The 20,104-nt window shown below is 44.4% G+C and overlaps 1 protein-coding gene across 4 annotated transcripts; it reads right to left on the bottom strand.

The window, feature by feature from the left end:
- Window positions 1–538: 538 nt before the first annotated feature.
- C1rl (complement C1r subcomponent like) lies at window positions 539–10,984 on the bottom strand. 4 transcript variants are annotated; one of them, XM_013364241.4, is made up of 5 exons: window positions 10,844–10,984; window positions 8,492–8,681; window positions 5,909–6,034; window positions 5,684–5,758; window positions 539–2,977 (listed from the first exon to the last, which is right to left on the bottom strand). In XM_013364241.4, exons 1-5 carry the CDS (start codon window positions 10,910–10,912, stop codon window positions 2,205–2,207), a joined length of 1,233 nt encoding a protein of 410 aa, XP_013219695.3. In that variant the 5' UTR covers window positions 10,913–10,984; the 3' UTR covers window positions 539–2,204. The 4 variants fall into 4 exon arrangements, with proteins under 4 accessions (XP_013219695.3, XP_040136954.2, XP_040136955.2 ...); XM_040281020.2 differs by having other exon boundaries at window positions 10,805–10,982; XM_040281021.2 differs by lacking the exon at window positions 5,684–5,758 and having other exon boundaries at window positions 10,805–10,983.
- Between the last annotated feature and the right edge of the window lie 9,120 nt (window positions 10,985–20,104).

Below are 20,104 nucleotides of genomic sequence, written 5' to 3'. Positions count from 1 at the left end.
TACTGGGATTGAACCCAGGGGCACTTTAATCACTGAGTTATATCCCCAGCCCTTTTCATTTTTTACTCTGAGACAGGGTCTCATTAAGTTGCTGAGGCTGGTCTTGAACTTATGATCCTCTTGCCTCAGCTTCCCCAGTCTCTAAGATTACAAGCATATGTCACTGTGCTCCACAAAAAAGTTTCTTTCTTAAAATAATGGTAGGTTTGCTGTGTTTATATCTCTATAATTCATCATCCATATCTGTTTCTCTAGATTTGGATCATCCTCACCATCTTTAGTTATAGTTTTATATGTATAGATTTGGAGCTAGACATAGACCTAAATCTACATTTAGAGATATAAATAGATACAGATCTAGACATTCCCACATGGAAATAGATATCTATTTTTGCCATGGTAGGGAGAAACTCATATCATTTTTAATAAAAAACTAAAAAAATAAGTAAAATGAAATAAATAAAAATGACACATGCTCCCTAAATTAAAAAAAAAATTAGCCAATACAGAATGGGGGAGAAATGAACAGCCAAAATCATATCACCCAAAACATCTCTGTTTATTTATTTTTTTCTTTTTCTTTTTAATATTTTTTTTCAGAGTAGAAATTAGAAGTTTATTAAAGGACAGCAGAAAAGACTTCTCCTGGAGGAAGAAGGGGACCCAAGAGGTGGAATCTGTGGAAGTGCGGTTGTCTCTCCATTCTATAGTTCTTTCAGTCTCTGTTTAATATTTTGAGTTTTTTTTTTCTCCCTGTATTGGGGATCGAGCCTGAGGTGCTTATCCTCCTATCTCAGCCTCTCCAGTAGCTTGGATTAAAGGCATGGGACTCCATGCCCACCTGAGAATATTTTTATTGTCTTTTGTACTGCCTATAGGTTTATAAAATAGAAGCAGAAGTAACCATATGTATGTACAACTTTGAATCCTGCTGTTTTGCCAGGATAAATATAACCTTTGATCATATGGAAACTTGACTTTCAACACTAACAAATTTGTTCTCTGTTTTATGTTATTCATTTTCTATTTCCACTGAATAGTTGTATTTTACTTTTTGTATTCCACTATAAAGCACCTCAAACCATTACTAAAAATTAAAGAGTTGGTCTTCTCTGGGTAGCTGTACCTTCATGATGAGAGGAGTACCAACCAGGCTGTCTGCAGGAACTTCCAATCCAGCACCAGGCTCACCTAGGTGTTTGCATGGGACAGGCCAGCAGGAAATGTGAGCAGGTGATGCCATCTACATAGAAGCAAGGCCTCTGAGGGAGGGAGAATCTGTGAGGATGTAAGGACTGGAACAAGGAAGGGGGTGATGTGGTAGGTCTTGAGGAGAACTGGGAGGATCTTGGCATCCTGAAGGAGCACAGCCTCTGCAGTCGAACACCAGCTGTGGGACTAACACAGGTCACCGTAGCTCCCTGAACCTCAGCTTCCTCATTTGTAAGATGTGGATAATAGCACATTCTTTGCAAAAATAGTGTGAGGACTAAGTAAAATAACACGTGAAGCACCTGGCATAGAGAAGACGTCAAACAAAAAAGGGGATATTTTGATAATTGCATCTAGGAGTTATAGTAGGTGATGAAGCCCATAGCTTGAATATTTGAAGGTCAATTAAAGGGTCTTTGGGATAGTTCAGAAAAAAAATGCAGTTTTGGGAGGAGGGTACAGGGGATTGAACCCAGGAGTGCTTGACCACTGAGCCACATCCCCAGCCCTTTTTAATATTTTATTTAAAGATAGGGTCTCACTGAGTTGTTTAGGGCCTTGCTAAATTGCTGAGGCTGGCTTCAAATTTGTGATCCTCACAAAATTGCAATTTAGACCCCTTCCTCCATATTTCCTCTGAATAGGGATGAGAAGGTGACTTGTCCATAGGTGATTACAGGAGAGGCTGTGTCAGCAGATGAAGCACGGGAAAGGGATGCCAAAGACATGCACAGTGAGTGCTGAGAGCTGCCAGAGCTTGCTTTCCTGGTGCAAACATGCAGGAAGGTGGGGAGAAGGGGGCTTGTGGGGTTCTGCTTCCTGTTTGGGATGGTTTAGGTTGATGGGAGAGGGTTTCTCTCCCATGTGCTGACTTAAATAGGGGTTAAATAGGGGTTCCCTGCTTCTCCCTCCAGGGCTCCATCCTCATCCCCAACCCTCTCTTGACTGCAACCTCCACAGTGTTGACTGGTCACTGCTCAATTGTTCCAGGGTCAGTCCTTGCTGTCCATCACTCCTTTGATCCAGTCCACGTAGTTGAGTACTTTGGTGTAGAAGCCGTACCCCTTGCCACACCCAATGCCCCAGGATACGATGCCTGTGGCCACCCAGCGATGGGTGCGATCATCCCACACCACATAGACACTACCACTGTCCCCCTGGCAGACACTGTTCATCTGCATCTTATCCCCAACACAGAACATGTTGTCAGAAAACACCTCAGTTCGATGCCTCTCCCGGAGCCAGGCCTCACAGGCCTCCCTTGGAGCTACGGGCAGCCTTGAGTATTTCAGCTCCTCAGTTAACCAGCCCATCTCCACACCAAACCCACTGACGTAGCCCCACAGGCCATCAAGGTAGAGGCTCTCGTTGTCAGGCAGACAGACTGGGAGGAGGTTGGGGCCCAGGGGGATGCTGTGCTGGAGCTCCAGGAGGGCGATGTCCCCATTGAAGTTGTGGGACTCGTTCTGATGGTAGTCTGGGTGCACAAAGACCCGGCGGACAGGGTAGTTCCCCACTTTCAGCATCTCAGCTATGTCTGTGTGGCCCAGGAACACATTCACGCTCCGGTTCTTCCTGAGGCAGATGCTGTCCTTAGGCTGGATGGTGTGGGCAGCAGTGAGGATCCATCTGTCGCCCAGTAGGGCCCCGCCCCCACGTCCATAGATGCTGGTGAAGGCTTGCCAGGGGAAGTTGCCCAGTTTAGCTTTGGAAGAACCCAGGATCTTTGGGTTCTGGGCAATGGGGGTGACTGGCTGTCCACAGACTGGGAGAGAGAGAGAGGGAGAAGGGAACAATCAGCCCTGCTACCAGACACATGGATCACAGCGCTGCTCTGTGAGTGTTGTGGTGGATGCAGAAAGAAGGCCCCAGGTATGGCTCTGCATGGGATCAGGACCTTACGATGACACAGACCCATGAGTGTAGACCACAGGGACTGATGGAAGCAGTGAGTCAACTCTGACACTACTGGACACATAACCTGTATGGGACTCAGGACAGTGGACTGAGAGGTGGGGAGCCTGGATGAGCACTTTTGGGACTGCCTCTGTGGGGCTCCCTTTCCTGCCTCCTCGGCCATCTTTAAGCCATCCCTCTAGACTCTTGGTGGGACTACCCCTGGGCCACATCATGGTGCCGGCAGAGTTTGTCTTTAGTACCTCTTGCCTGTTCTCTATGTCATTTCCTAATTTGTATCATGTGCATCTTCTGTCCTCCAACCCACTCCCTGAGCAGGAAACTTCAGGCTCGCCCTATGGTTTTCTGTGGATCCTATTGGATTTGGTTGAAAAATGTGGCCAGGTGCAGTGGTGCACACCTGTAATCCCAGCAACTTGGGAAGCTGAGGAAGGAAGATCGCAAGTTCAAGGCCAGCCTTAGTAACCTAGTGAGACTCTGAGCAACTTAGTGAGACCTTGTCTCAAAATAAAAAATAAAAAGGGCTGGGGATGTGGCTCAGTAGTAAAGTACCCCTGGATTCCACCCCCAGTACTGGAAAAACAAAAGTGAATTACAAGTGATGGGTTTGAACCTTCATATTCCTCCTGAGATGTAAAATGTGGCAGCTGCTATGAAACACAGTTTGGTGGTTCCCCAAAAAGTTAAAGATGGAATTTTCATATGATCCAGCCACTTCACTCATATCAGTATTATTCATAATAGGCAAAAGTGGAAAGAAGGGACTGGGGCTGTAGCTCAGTGGCAGAGCACTTGCCTAGCACATGTAAGGCACTGGGTTTGATCCTTAGCACTGCATAAAAATAAACAAATAAAATAAAGGCATGCTGTCCATCTACAACTACAAAAAATTTTAAAAAGTGAAAATAATCCACATGACATGCCCATCAGTTGATATATGGATAAATAAAATGTGGTATATAGGCACAAATGGATATTATTTAACTATAAAAAGGCTGAGGGCATAGCATGGTGGTGCTAAACTGTAATAAGAGCAGCTCAGGAGGCTGAGGCAGAGGAAATTCAAAGCTAGCCTAAGCAACTTAGTGAGACCCTGTCTTTAAATAAGTAAATTAAAAGGGCTGGGATGTGGCTCAGTGATTAAGCACCTGTGGGTTCAATTCCTGGTACCAAAAAAGAAAAAAAAAAAGTATAAAAGGAATGAAGTCCCCTGTGGAGCACAGTGGTGCACACCTGTAATCCCAGCAGCTCAGGAGGCTGAGGCAGGAGGATCCTGAATTCAAAGTCAGCTTCAGAAAAAGCAAAGCACTAAGCAACTCAGTGAGACCCTGTCTCTAATATAAAATACAAAATAGGGCTGGGGATGTGGCTCAGTGGTCCAGTGTTCCCGAGTTCAATCCCCCTGTACCACCGCCCCCTGAAAAAGAATAAAGTACTGCTACAAAGTATACATATTATAACATTGATGAACCTTGAAAACATATACTAAGTGGGAGAAGCCAGACACATATTGTGTGATTCTACTTGTATGAGATGTCCAGAATAAACAAATCTACAGAGACAGAAAGTAGATGAGTGGTTTCCAGGGGATGGAGGAACAGAGAGTTAGAGGTACTGGGTTTTTCAGATGGAGGATGGTGGAAATGTTCTGGAATTAGAGGTATTGTTTTTACAAAATCTACTGAATTGTACACTTCAAAATGGTAAAATGGTGAATTTTGTCTCAGTTAAAAAAAAAAAAAAAGGTAGAGGGCTAGGGCATAGCTTACTGGTTAGAGCACTTGTCTAGCATGTGCAAGGTCCTGGGCTTGAAGCTTGGCACCCTTCTCAACACACACACACACACACACACACACACACACACACACACACACACACGTCTGCCACAGTGTAGCATCTAGGCAGGAAGATTTTGGGAGGGCAGGCAGAAAGCCTGTCTTTACCCTTAAATACACACAGAGAGAGTTTTCTCTTATTTCAACTTTCCTTTTCTTCCTCATTCACTCACCCAACTCATTATCCTCTTGTGCTTTTCTTTTCTCAGACATATTTTGACCCTTGAAGAATAAGGGACAAGCTCCTTGGCTCTTCTTTTCTGGGCCTTCCTAATTTCCTCCTCACCTTCTGTTCTCACACCTCTCTCTCTCTCTCTCTCTCTCTCTCTCTCTCTCTCTCTCGCTCTCTCTCTCTCTCTCTCTCTTTCTCTTTCTCTCTCTCTTTTTTTTTTTTTTTTTTTTTGTGGTCCTGGGGATTGAACCTAGGGGCACTTAAATTCTGAGCCACATCCCCAGCCCTTTTTGTTTTTGCAATAGGATCTCGCTAAGTTGATCAGGACCTCACTAAACTGCTGAGGCTGGCTTTGAATTTGTGATCCTCCAGTCTCAGCCTCCCAAGGCGCTGGGATTCCAGGCGTGCACCACCATGCTCATCTACTCTCATCTCCCCTTTCCACCCCAAGGCTTTCCTTTAGTACCCTGTGTCCCACAGGTCAAGTTACAGCTGAGGCTTGTTTGGGAGTGACCGTGAGAACAGCACTGGGCAGGTAACTACTTACCAGGTACACACTGAGGAATCTCCACCCCATCCTGTCTGTCCTTCCAGGTCCCCCAGGATGGGCAGCTGAGTGTCCCTGAGGAGCAAAATGGGGGTTGGGAGCAAAGAAGCAGACTCAGAACTGGAAGGTGTCAGGCTAACAGATTAGGTCCTTCGAGGGCCTTAGTAGGTCTTTGGGTGGGAGTGAGGCAGATGGAAATTGCTTATTCAGCAGATGGGGACTCACCCGCTGGCACTGCCTGATAATAGGGTTCCTGGCAGTGTCTATGGATCTTGGAGGAGTTGGCTCCCGGTGCAATGATGGGTTCAGAGCCTCCACTGGCCTGGTTGATGGGCTGACTGCAGCTCACAACTATAGGAAAATAGCTGTCATTAGGCCTCACACAGACTTGCAAAGTGGCAACTCAGGAGCTGGTTCTAGCCATAACTATATTTTGTTTGACTTGAACAGTGCTTTTTAAAAAGTATTCAAAGGCCAGGTGCCATGGCACATACCTGTAATCCTAGAAACTCTGGAAGCTGAGGCAGAAGGATGGCAAGTTTGAGACCAGCCTCAGCAACTTAGTGAGACCATGTCTCAAAATAAAATATAAAAAGGGGCTATAGATATACCTCAGTGGTAGAGCACACTTGGGTTCAATCCCCAGTAACCGCTCCCCACAAAAAAAAAAAAAAAAAAAAATTGAGCTAGTTCTTACTAACTGATTGTCAACATGCAAAGACAAAATAACTATGGCTAAGTGGGATATGGGGGAGACAGAGACTTCTAAACATGGTTGGTGAGAGTGTAAATCAGTAAAACCTTTATGGAGGGAAATTTAACAATACCAAAAATAAAAATGCAAGTCTTTTTTGACTGACCATTTCAATTTCTAAGACTTAAAGATGCTCTCTTACACACACTCAGAAATGTATATGTAAGGCTATCCACAACATCACTGTTTATGGCAGCAAAATATCTATCAGCAGAGAACTGATTAAATAATTATGACATGTCAATCAAAGGGATATTCTGTGATCATTAAAAAGGAATGAGTCAATGCTAATCCTATGCATATGGAATGATTGTTAAGATATAGCAAGAGAGGGTGGAGTTGTTGCTCAATGGTAGAATGCTTGCCTGGCATGTGTGAGGCACTGGGTTTGATTCTCATCACCACATATAAATAAATAAAATGCAGGTCCCTTGACAACTAACTAACTAAATAAATAAATAATCAAATAATTTTTAAGAAAGATATAGCAAGTGAAAAAAACAATTAGAACATTGTATTTAGTATGTAACACACACACACAATGTATCTTCAAAGTGTATAGAATATTTTGGAAGAATACCCAGGAAATGGAAAGCAAAGTTGTTTCTGGAGAAAGTAACCAGGAACTAAGGGCCAGAGATCAGAGGAACACTTATCACACTATCTACTGTGTTTTTGCCTTTTAATTTAACACATGGAAGTACTTTAAAAAAAAAAAAAAGTCTGAGTCACCATTTGAAAAATCTAGAATTTTACTTAAAACTCTTTTTTTGGCTTCTCTTGATCTGTAAATACTGGGACTGTAAATCTGCCTGGAAACAATGGCTGGAGCTAAGCAATGATTTCCCCTTAATTGGGCTGCTTGCTAGTAGGGTCAAGGATGGGGTCCGCCCAGATGTCCCTGAACCCCTAGCCTCAGCAGTCACTCAAGCTTCCACTTGTTCCTTCAAGATACCAGTATAGTGGCACCTCCTACTCCACAGAAAATTTTAATTAAGCTTCTCCAGAGACCCTCACCATAATTGTTCTTAGACTATCAGCAAGAATTTCTGCAAAAGAGTTTCAAAAGTGGTTAAGCTTCCTATTTCCTGTTGCTCTATCTTGTCTTAACTATCTTGTGGGCCCGGAGGAGATCAGCACTCTAGATGTTGAGAACTCCTTTACTAGTTTTTCACAACATTTATGGGCTATCTAGTGTAGTAAATTTTCTAGTCTAAAATTACATATGACTGTAAGAGTTTTTAGGCGGAAAGTGTGTTTACAAAAGCAGAGTGTGATGAAGGAGGCACAGGCCCCTTTAACACAGCCTCTAGCCTTAGCCAGGAAGCCTTCACAGGGCTGTTTACATTTCAAAGGAAAGTAGTTAGATTCTAGGGAAAGTCTTTTTTTTGGGGGGGGGAGGGTACTCAGGGGCACTTGACTACTGAGCCACATCCCCAGCCCTATTTTGTATTTTATTTAGAGACAGGATCTCATTAAATTGCTTAGCTTCTTGCTTTTGCTGAGGCTGGCTTTGAACTGGATCCTCGGAGCCCCCCTGGGATTACAGGCCTATACCACCACGGGTGGGGGTGGGGGTGTGGAGGAGTGGGGGAGTGAAGGGTGTCCAAAAGAGTAGATGAGTAGATGGTGCTGGTGCTAATTAGGTTCCTTGGAAAAACCAACTGGTGGGGTGTGGGGAAGGAGAAGGGGAGGCAACTGTCCCTTTCCCAGGCACTGATTTTCACAGAGAGTGTCCTAGAGTTATTTTTTGTATCCAGGCTTGGGTTGATTGCCCAGAACAATAGAAAAAAACTACTTTTATGTGGACTTCTGCAGATTGTGAGTCTCTGAGCTCCCCCTCCTCCTATACACTGGGTATAAAGTTTTAAACACTTCTGAACTTTGGGTTCAGAGAAATTAACTGATTTAGGTGAAAGCCTTCCTCTGGACCTGGGCTACAGCCAATACTGCTTCCTGCTGATTCCTCAGTGTCCAGCTTCATCTGTCCTACAACACCGGGACCATAGCTGGGGACAGAGGCTCTCTCCCTGCACCCAAGGAGGGATACTCACCCACAGCTTGGAAGAGGGCCAGAAAGCCCTTGTGGAGATGGGTGGTCTTGTCTTTGGAGGAAGTGTGTGCACGGAAGGTCAGCCGAAATCTCCTCCCTGTAGACACAAACTCCCCCTGACCAGGGGGGCTGCCCAGAGAGGAGCCCTGCTTACCACAGAGCTGGCTCAGATCCATCCTACTAGCTGAGATCTGAAAGGAAGACGCGGAGGAGTGAGAGGTCAGGTAATTTTGCAGTGAGTCTGCACCACTGGTGGACACAGGGTCCACTTCTGGGTTAGTTGGTGTGTGACTCCAGTCCCACCTAGAAGGTCTGCACCTCTCTGGCACTCAAAGGCCACACTTTCTTTTTCTTTTTCTTTTTTTGGTACCTGGAATTGAACCCAGAGGCACTTAACCACTGGGCCACATCCCCAGGCCTTTTTAATACTTTATTTAGAGACAGGGGCTCCCTGAGTTGCTTAGGGCCTCACTAAGTTGCTGACTCTGGCTTTGAATTTGCTATCCCCCTACCTCAGCCTCCCAAGCTGCTGGGATCACAGGCAGGTGCCACGGCGCCCAGCTTGTGCCTCAGTATTCTGAGAAAAGCTGTACATTCCTGGATAAGAGTTTGGAAGAAATTAGTTACAGGGAGAACTAAGCAAACTAAAAATTGAAACAAAACCCAACAACCTTCCCGCCCTTAGAGAACTCCATGTCATTACTGACTCCTGGGAAACCCCAAAGTTGGAGAAGGAAATATAATTACTGAATACTATGTGCACAAATGTGAAATAATAAATATAGATTCAACTAATAATGATAACATTGATAAACTGGGAAAATCGGGCAAGGGAAATGTGGATGGTGAAGGACTAAGAAAGATAAAACCAGTCCTTATTTTCTATGGTTGGAATTAATAGGAAATGAGAAATAATGAAAAATGAATAATAGACTAAAATTGAAAAGTAAGTAATAGACTGAAAATGAACAATGCATAATATAATAAGCATTTTTCATATATATGAAGGTAAACACCAAATGCAACCCTTACATGAATTGGAAAGGATTGCTCCTGGGGAGCAGCATTTAAAGGGGAGCGAGAGGAGTAGAATGCAGACAGCTATTTCTCATTAGAAGCCTTGAAAGACCCTGCTTTTTAAAAAAAAAAAAAAAATTATGTGCATGTTTTATTTTGATATAAACAAAATTTAAGCCAAAATATAATATAAAGTACTGTTGTAAAAATGTCCTCATTCTGAATAATGCCCATGCCCTAAGAAGTCTTGGGGTATCTTCGCCAAGGTAAACTTTTCCCAGGGACTCAACAGTAGCTGATGTGTGAGTCCTTGACCTTTTCCTCTAGAGCTGCAATATTTATGTTTCCTTTTGTAAGTCTAAAATGCAAGACCTGTCCTGCCACTTTCTCTTTTGTCCTCCAGCACTCAGCCAGGGACAGAGACACTGGTAGGAAGCCACGTTTTGGGTAGACTGCCACTTTCCAGACTTGCACTCTTCATCCCCCGCCCCAGATGGGCGATTCAGGGCAGATTCACCTCCCACTGCCCCTGGGAGTCTCCCTCCCCAGGGTCCCTGAAAGCCCTCTCCCCGAGCTCACTGTGGCAGAATCCCCTTCTGGAAATGGCTCCAAGTCAAAGTCCTGGAAGAGTAACCTCACAGTAAAACCCTCTGAAGCCTCAGTGCTGCTCTCGTGCCCTTTAAGATATGGCTTGGGGTACCCAGGGGATGTCAGCTCCTGGGGGAGTCACTAGGCCAAGGCCACAGAGCCCTGTGTGGGGTAAAACTGGAGGACTCCCCAGAGGAGGAGCCAGCACCTGTGAGTAGGGGAGGCCATGGATTTATGAAGGTAACATATATCCATGGCCAAGTGACAATAAGGAATAGGAAGAGGACTGTGGCAAAGGCAGGGCCAGTAGCTTTGGCCTCAGCCCTTGAGGCCTGGCCACTTCCTGTCTACTCCCTCATTATTACCCTTTCCCCACCCAATTCCTACAGCCTCCCATTCAGCCTGAGCTGCAGAACTCAGTTTTCCACCCTCTGAGGACATTGCCATTGCTCCTCTCCCTGGAGAGTCCCATCTGCAGAAGGGCTGCCTTCTGCCTGGATCTGAAGCAGCAATGAGGGTACAAGAGGGGGACACTTAAATGTTTCCTGTTCAGAGCATTAAGCCTGACCAGCTCCAGGGAAGAAGGCTGCTAGAGGCCATAAGCAAACTCCAGTTCCCTCTGGACTAACTGCTCTGTGCGTGTGTGCGTGGGCTGTGTGTACATAGGCTGCGAGTGTCCTATCCCCTGTCCTATCCCCCCTCTCCTCACCCTTTTCCTCTTCCAGGCCTCTCCCCAGGGCACACTCACATCTTGCCTGGGCAGTTTGTGGAGGGAGGGCTTCTCCAGAGATAGCTCTCCAACTCTGGGACCAGCCATCTGGAACCTGCTAGAGGACTTGGCCCAGGCCAGGGAACAGGAGGTGGGGCTGGAGAAGGCCCTGTGAGGAGGAGGGAGAAGTTACTGGAAATGAGTTGAGTAACTAGTTCCCTTTTTCTAATTCTCTGGGTTGAGTGCCACCTGCTGTCCAATAGCTCATCCACCACAAATGGGAAAAACAATCTCCAAAACCATGCTGGCCTTCAGGCATCAGAGTGGAGGGCACCACCTTTTGACACTTTTTAAAAAAATTTTTTGTACACAATAAAAACTAATTTTTACTGTTTGTGTATCACATGTGGTATGATGGCTTGAGCCTTTAACCAGTCATCTCTCTCCCTCCCACTCACTTACATTACCATCCTGCAGCTTGGAGAACCTGTGACCCATTGAACATTCTTTTCCTCTCCCTTTTCACCAAAGATGGATTGGGGTCATTCGACTTACACCATCTTTTATTTTATTTATTTATTTTTGGTACTACTGTGTACTTAACCACTGAGCTCACTCCCCAGCCCTTTTTTATTTTTATCTTGAGACAGGGTTTTGCTACGTTGTTGAGGCTGGCCTTGAACTTGTGATCCTCCTGCCTCAGCCTCTTGAGTTACTGGAATTACAGGTGTTTGCTGCTTGGCTTATATAGTCTTTTAAATCCCTCCCATAACCTCTGGAAGTTCCTTATCTACCATGGTCAGGGCCACAGGCGAGCTCAAGTATCCCCACATCCCTAGGAATCAGCTCAGCTGTCATTTCAAATTTCTTAAGCAGATACAAGAGGACAATTGGGGTCAGAGGCTCCCTCACTACACTCCCGGGAAGGACTGTCACTCATGGCTTGGCAGAGGGCCAGGAAGCCCTTGTGGAGGTAGGTGGTCTAGTCCTCAGAGGAAGCAATTGTATGAAAGGTCTAGACACATACCTGTCTGAGAAGAATCTACTGTTTCTTCCATTTTACTTTTAGTAACTTGGCTTTTCACAAAGGCAGCAAGTTATAATCCCTAACAGGGTATGTTCTGGATGTTTGGTTTTTCCAGATTAAAAAGGTTTGAAAGAGCCACAGTCCATAGCTATCAGGGGATGGCAGAGATGGTCAGTCATACCTGATGTCCCAGGCAAAGTCTAGAAATCTACTCTACCCTGTGCACCACGTCCCAACCCCAAATACACCTGGGGATGATCTCCAAAGTTCATCTTTTGAGGAACAGTCCCTTCTGGCTGCGATTTCTTCCTTACCCCCAAAGCACTGAAACCCACTCTGTCATCTAACTCTTAGGATCACATATAGCAGTTGGAAATCCAGAGTTGCTTTCAAGGGGTGCCCAAGGTTCCAATCCCACAACCCACCTGTTGGGAAGAAACCAGTGTGGCTCAGGTCAGGGCTTATTCCCCCGAAAAATCAGGGAGGGTCAGAACTACCCTCGGTTCCCGAGCTATTCCTAAGAGGGGTGGGGACTGGAATACTAGTTTAGCAGGTCTGAGAAGACTTCCCTGGAGATGTTCTGGAGGAAATGAGGAAAAAGGCCTTTAAAGGAGGCTCCAGAGCACATAGGAGTCCCAGCTGTTCTGATGTGCATGTGACTGAGGGGCTTCCTGGGTTTTCAGTTTTATAACAAAGCAAGTTCTGGGAAAACCAGGACATTGGCTGCCCCTTCATGGACAGGGGTTAAAGTGCTGGATGGAAAGAGGACAGGAAGCCAAAAGAGAAAGAGACAGTGACATCCCTAGAGCTGGTGACTTTGGCAGTCTGGGGCTAGATGTACGGGTCCCTGTTTGGGTGAATCTGACAACTTGAATATGAGGATCTGCTTTGTTCTCACTTAAGTGGTGTGGCTGCAGGGTGTTGGGGTCCAGGGTTCAGTCTCCAGGGACTTGGCTGTGTCTAGCTGGTGTGAGGCCTACAACTGTGCTTCTATCCTGTTTGCAGCACCACCTCCCCTGCACCTAGGCTTCTTCTCCAGCTTGCAGGGACACAGAAGTGGCTGTTGCTCTCTGGTTTCTAGCCTGGGCAGGAGAAGCAGAATAGCTACCTAAGTAATTATGGGCATAGATGCAGACACAGGCTTTTCAGGACTGACACTGCAGGATGGCACACTTGTCCATGTCTGGGTGGGGAGATAGGAAAGATGAGAAGTTGATGATGTGGGTTTTAGAGCTGTGGGGACGGAGCAGGACCGAGGGAGAACTGGCACTCCTTCCTTAATTTCATCACCAGCAGCTTTTGCTCACTTTGATCTCTCTGGGGCCACAGGTGGATGCTAGAATAAGCCGCAAAAGGTTATAGCATTGGGCCTCTGAGCCACTCCCTAGAGCTCCAACCTCTAAAAGTGGGTTTCCTCTCATTGTGTGATGCTTGGCTCATAACTAGGCTGGAAGCGGCTTGAGTGTATCAGATATTTCTACCTTTGCTTCTCTAAATAATGCATGCATGGAACAGACTCCACTAAGCTGAAAAGATCTGAACTTACATTTGAACTATTGTTTATCTCAAGACAGTTTGTAGCTTAAGTAAATAGCCTACTGGAAGCACACACACATAACAGAAGAATGGAGATGGCAGAAGGAAGAGTCAGTGAACTTTCCTCTGAACAACAGAGGAAAATATTCTTTAAAAGAGCAGAAGTTCCAGGAAACCGTTAGACAATATATAAAAAAAATACACCAAATATATGTTTTCTTGGAATTTCATGAGAGAGAGAAAGAGAATGATGCAGAAGAAATATTCAAAGAAACAGTGACTGAATTTTTTCTCATTTTGGTGAGATACATATTTTTAGACTCAAGAAGCTTAGTAATCCCAAAGCACAGTTGAAAGTAAAAAATAAAAGAAGCACACATTGACATATCGTAGTCAAACTTCAAAAAAAAAAAAAAAAGCAAGATAAAGAAAATACCTTGAAAGTAGTCAGAGAAAAAGGACACACAACATAACAGAGAAGAATATTTTCAATGTCATTGTCTTGTCATCAACAACTAGGCAGACTAGGAGACAGTGGAATAACATCATTAAAAGGCTGAAAGAAAAAAAGTCATCCAAGTTCAATCCCTGGTACCAAAATAAATAAATAAATAATAAAAATAAAATATATCATGCAGAGGGGAGTGAGGGGATGGTTGGAGCTGTGGGGATGGGAAGGACAGTAGAATGAGACAGACGTCATTACCCTATATACATGTATGATTACACTACTGGTGTGACTTTACACCACGTACAGCCAAAGGAATGAGAAGTTGTGCTCCATTTGTGTACAGTGTGTCAAAAGGCATTCTACTGTCATGTATAACTAATTATAACAAATTAAAAACAAAACAAAAGAAAAAAATAGAAGGAAGACTAGTAGAATAGAGAAAGGGATTAGGGGGAAGGAGGGGAGGGAAAGTGGGGGTACTGGGGAATGAAATCAATCAAACTATACTGTTTTATTCTGTGTACGTATGAATATATTATAACAAATCCCACTTTTATGTAATTATAATGCACCAATAAAAAAAGAAAAAGAAACTAAAAAATAAAAATTAAAGGACTGGGAATATAGCTCAGTTGGCAAAGTGCTTGCCTTGCATATACAAGGCCCTGGGTTCTAATCCCCAGCACTACACATAAAAAAAATTAAAAATAAAAATATGTGTAGATGCCATCTATACGGAAACTATAGCATATAGGATGAGTGGTTGAACTCAGAAGGTTACAAATTTCCTTCATGTTACCTGAAGTGTAACAAATATGAACTTTAAGACTAGAAAGTTAAGGGTGTATTCTGAATTCCTGGTAGATGTTTCTCTGGAGAGCAGTTGCTCTCTGCATTGTCTAGGAAGCCCTCTGGGGCGAGAGTCTTAATATCCTCTCAGGGGGTCTATTAGGTCAAAATGATTTTATAAAAGCACCAAGATACTATTTGCTTTTTTTCCCTCTCATTCTTTCATGAGTATACAGTGGAGCATACCAGAGGCTACATGATCTGTGATGATTTATTACCTGATAACTATTGGAATGTGTGTTGTGTATATTTGTGTTTTAAATTTTTCTTTAAAATTTTTTTTTCTGTTGATACTGGGGATTGAACCCAGCGGTGCTTTACCACTGAGCCACCATCCCCAGCCCTTTTTATTTTCTATATTGAGACAGGGCCTCCTTAAATTGCTTAGGGACTCAGTAAGTTGCTGAGCCTGACCTTGAATTTGTGATCCTCCTGCTTCAGCTTTCTACAGCTTTGGGATTATAAGCATGAGCCACAATATCTGGCTTTCTGTTTTAATTTCGAAAACATTGAATATTAATAGAAATAACTTATATAAGCAAATGCTCTTCAGGGTTTGCAATCATTTTTTTTTAAGAAAGAGAGAGAGAATTTTAGAGAGAGAGAGACAGAAGTTTTTAATATTTTATTATTTTTTTGTTTTTGGCGGACACGTCTTTGTTTGTATGTGATGCTGAGGATCAAACCCGGGCCACACACATGCCAGGTGAGCGGCGCTACCGCTTGAGCCACATCCCCAGCCCCTGCAATAATTTTAAAGTCTATAAAATTTAAAAACAGCTACCCTAGGGCAAACAAAGGTGGGGAGAAGCAAAAAAGGTATAGCTAAAAGAACAATATATAAATTACAGTGGACTTCTGAACTCCGAACTGGTTCAATTCAGGAGCACTTATTTCTAACAGGGTGATCAATTAGAAATCCTCATGATTGATCTGGGACTGAGGGGTTTCCTGAAACATGGACCTTTCAATCCTAGGCAAACCAGGACAGTAGGTCACCTTATTCTAATGCGTCAATCACTCACTTTGGCCCCTGTTCCCTTATCCCAATGAGAGCCCCTAGAGAGTACAAGCTATATCTGGTCTGTTTTAAGGCCCCCAAATATAGGTAGGAGGATTGAGATTCCTGCAGGCTAGCTATGAAAAGAAGCAAGCTACAAATTGCAAGCACATTATATTCACAACTATAAAAAACTCCATGAGCAAATTCCCCCACAACTGTGTCGTATTAGAGCACAGGGTTATGGGTGATTTAAAGGATGCTTAGTGAAATCTCTGTAATGTTATTAAGTCACTTTACTAGTTACAAAATAAAGACATTTAAAATTATAAGCGTGACTGGATCATCCCTTCTAAGCCAGAGAGGATTAGAAGGATGAAGTCACAGATCTTGAAAATAGCGTGAGACTCTGACTCTGGGGATTTTTTTTTTTTTTCTTTCAGTACCAAAGATTGAACCCAGGTGTACTTTACCGCTGAGCTGCATCCCTCGTTCTTTTTAAATTTATTTTTGAGACAGACAGTTGTTTAGAGCCTTGCTAAGTTGCCAAGTTTGGCTTCTTCAAGCCTGCAATCCCCATGCCTCAGGAGGCCAGTTGTGGATCCTTTTTTTCTTTTCCTTGCTCTACTAGGAATTGTCCATTTTTTCTTTTTCTTCCTTAGGGTACTGGGGATTGAACCCAGGACCTCATATATGCTAGGCAAACACTCAACCACTTAGCTACACACTTAGTCTTCCCCGCTTTATTTTATTTTGAAACAGGGTTCAAGGGCCCAGGCTGGCTTTGAACTTGAGATCCTCCTCTCTCAAGTAGCTGGAATTACAGGCAGGCGTGTGCCACTACACCTGGCTCTTTGTGGATTCTTTTAATCCTGGGGAACTGGAGAAGTGAGAACAAGGGTGCCCCAGGGACCAGGAATACACTTGGGCTTTGTCTAAAGACAAAGTGATATTCCTCCCCTGCCTCTAGTTCTCACACTTTCTAAACTTACATCTGGGTCCATTGGAGTTTGTTTCTCATTAACTGAGGAGGAGCAGAGGGCGGGGGTGGGTGGAGAGCAAAAGCAGAAATAATACATGCGTGTAAAGGCAGGAAGTGCATAAACACACTTGAAATTGGGGCTTTTACTTTTGGTTTTGACAATCTTGTTGGTGCTGCCATCTGCTGTCCTGCAAGGGGGAAGGGCCCAACAGAGGAGGAATGTGTTCTGGCCAGGGAGGTTTTTCTGCAGCCTTTGTTTAAAGAAGAATTTGCTCTCTCTTGAAATCCAAACAGCCATGGAAGACCCTGGGCCCTGGAGGCAACAACAGCTATTCCTTTCCATGGTTTTCCTGTGTTTAGACACCTTGTCCAGGGTCAGGACATGGTGGGACTTCTACACCCAGCACCACATAGGAAAGAAGATAGAGGACAGCAGCAGGACCCCTGAGTGGGCTGAGTTGGGAGCCTGGGCTTCTGTCCTGAATGGCCATTACTGATTTAGGCAGGGCAGGGATTTAGGGGACGGGATGACCCCAATTAGACTGGGGTTTGTTCTGCATTCTCTTCCACCACCCATGTCATCTCAGGTTTGCAAATTAGGACTCTGATTTCCATTGGTTATGGACACTCAGACAGGGGCCAAATCAATCCAAAGGAGTGTTAAGCCCACCCTTCTTACCTGGTCAAATCTGTCCATATTCATCAATCATGCCCCTTGCAAGCTGAAAAATTTTCAAGGACTCTATCTTGCAATCCAAAAGATGCAGCCTTAGCTATATGTGGACCATGCAGTTTATTCCTTTGTAACCAGGCTCTATTTGTGTTTTGGCATCTGCCACACATGTGTGTTCCAGTCACATTGAAGATATGGTTTCCTGAATGTGTCTCACATTTGCACACATGATTCCCTGGCCAATATCTTGTTCTATATTTTTGGACTGAATATTGAACCCACTGAGCCACCTCCTCTATCCCTTTTATTTTTTATTTTGAGATGGGTTCTTGCTTAAGTTGTTGAAGCTGGCCTGGAATTTGTGATCCTCCCACCTCAGCCTCCTGAGTCACTGGGATTATAGGCATGCATTAAGGGTGCCTAGCTCAATAAAATGTTCTTCAGTCAACAGAGACCAAAAAATAGTATAGCATTGTTGTAAAATGGGTGGGATCCTATGCTACATTCACCAAGCTCAAAGCCAGGCACCACATAGAAGATGTATAACCATAGCCAATTTACATAAGTTCTCTGCGAACATCCTCCTCTTTGGAACAGAGAATGATGGTGCCCATATCAGAAGATTATTGTGATGATTAAATGATTTAATAACCGATATTGTTTAGGAGAGTGCCTGGCATTTGGCAAACAGTAATGTAAATTATCATCATCATCATCATCATCATAATCATCATTACTTGCTTAGAGAGGCCAAAGAGGTTAGGTCAGTGGTTCTCAATCAATTTTTCTTCCCAGGAGATATTTGACAATATCTACAGATTTTTGGTTTTGGATTTTACAAGTGGTAGATGCTACTGCCATCTAGTGGACAGGGGCCAGGGACTCTGCCAAGCATCCTACAATTTACAAGGCATTACCCCTGCAACAAAAAATGATTTGGCTCAAAATGTCAGTAGTGCCAAGGATGAGAAACCCTGGGTTAGGTGGTCAGCTCCAATCTGCTTGGGTCCAAACCCCATAATACCCTTTTATTTTATATATAACCTTATTAAGTTCCTGAAACTCGCCATTCCTTAGTGTCCTTATCTGTAGAATGGGATAATAATATATGATGGGGTTCTTGAGAGGAGTAAGTGCCTGGATGTGGGAATCATGCCACAGGTGCCAGACATTATTATAATTCTCTCTGCATGTGTCTCCTCCTTGGGGAAGCCCTTCTTGACTCAGGATCTCATTACTTTCCCTGTGCATATCTTGATACATGATAACCACCTATCCACTTGTCTGTATTTCCCACAGGACCGTGAGTTACTTGAGGGAGGATTTGTCCTGCAGGTTGCAACATCCCCAGGACTGAGCACATTTCCTGGCACATTAGGTACCACCTGTGTCTCGGGTGGGGCAGAGCAGGAAGTATGTACTAAGTATGTTCTGGAGTTCCTGTTGAAGGAGAAGCAGGTGGTGAACAGGTGCGTTTGGGAGCTAGGGTTGGCATTGGAGGCAGATGGTCTGAGCATAGCCCTGCTCCATTTGCTGTTCCCTAGTGAGAGTTCTGACCTTCACCACGTGACCTCGCTCTTCACCTTTTGTTGGAGAGAGCAACCCAGTGAAAGGAAGAAGGATTCTGCCCCTCCGAGGGCCCAGCTGGCCCTCACTTCATCTGGTGATACAGCTTTTTGGCAGCAATTATATCTGGGACTGGTGTGTGTTCTGCTCCTCCTGGATGTTCTCAGTTGGCAGACTGGGGTTGCCTGTAGTCTCTGGGAGAGCACAATGGAACAGTGTCTCCACACACTTTCCCTGGAATCCTTCTCCTTTCAAGAATTAGATTTACATCGTTGCTTTTTGTTTGTTTGGAGGGGACCAGGGATTGAACCCAGGGGTACTTAACTACTAAGTCACACCTCAGCCTTTTTAAAATATTTTATTTAGAGACAGTGTTTTACTGAGTTGCTTAGGGCCTTGCTAAATTGCTGAAGCTGGCTTTGAATTCACAATCCGCCTGCCTCAGCCTACTGAGCTGCTGGGATTACAGGTATGCACCACCACGCCAGCTCAAATTTGGCTACATTTGATGGCCCCTGCACAAGCCTTCTTCCATCTGCATCTCCCCATCCTATTCATCTTATTCTCAGCAGAGAAACTTTGGCTCCAGTATCACTATGCTGGCCCTAGAGGAGTAGGGAGGACCCAGAACCTCCTTCCTCTGGGAGGTATATATGAATCTCTAGGTGTGGCCCTTTTTTGCCTTGTGTATTTGAAATGCTACCTCTTCCTCATTGCTGCTGGTCTTCAGGATCCTCTGAAGAATTGGTCACCTGCTTCCTCCCAGTAAAGACCAGATGCCATGTGAGTATGCTCCCCATCTCCAGTTATGCTCTCTCTTTGATGACATGAAGCTTACTGAGTGGTGCTCTGATATACTTGCCTTATGAAGCCACAGAATAAGGCTGCACACCAGTGAAAGGGGTGGGTACCACCTGAGATGCCAGATCAATTACATAGGGAAGACATGGCTTCTCAGATAGTATTTAGGCAGGAGGAGCTTACAGAGGATTGAAAGAGGACAGCTGCCTGTCTCTGACCTTCCTTCTCTTTAGATGTGTGGAGGGGCTGATGCTGAAATGTGAGCCCCTGTACCGAGTGGTCAGGTGGTATCTGGGCTTCTAGCTAGGATAGGATGCCTGTGTATACTGAATAGAATCATATGTTTTTATTGCTTCAAGTCATCCCGCATTTTTTTGCCAGCCTGACAAATACTGAAGCTATGGTTCTAGGAGAG

This window comes from Ictidomys tridecemlineatus, chromosome 6 (assembly GCF_052094955.1).
Source record: "Ictidomys tridecemlineatus isolate mIctTri1 chromosome 6, mIctTri1.hap1, whole genome shotgun sequence".
Lineage (NCBI taxonomy): Eukaryota > Metazoa > Chordata > Mammalia > Rodentia > Sciuridae > Ictidomys > Ictidomys tridecemlineatus.
The sequence above is the reverse complement of the archived record's forward strand: the minus strand, read 5'-3'. Positions and strand labels throughout refer to the sequence as shown.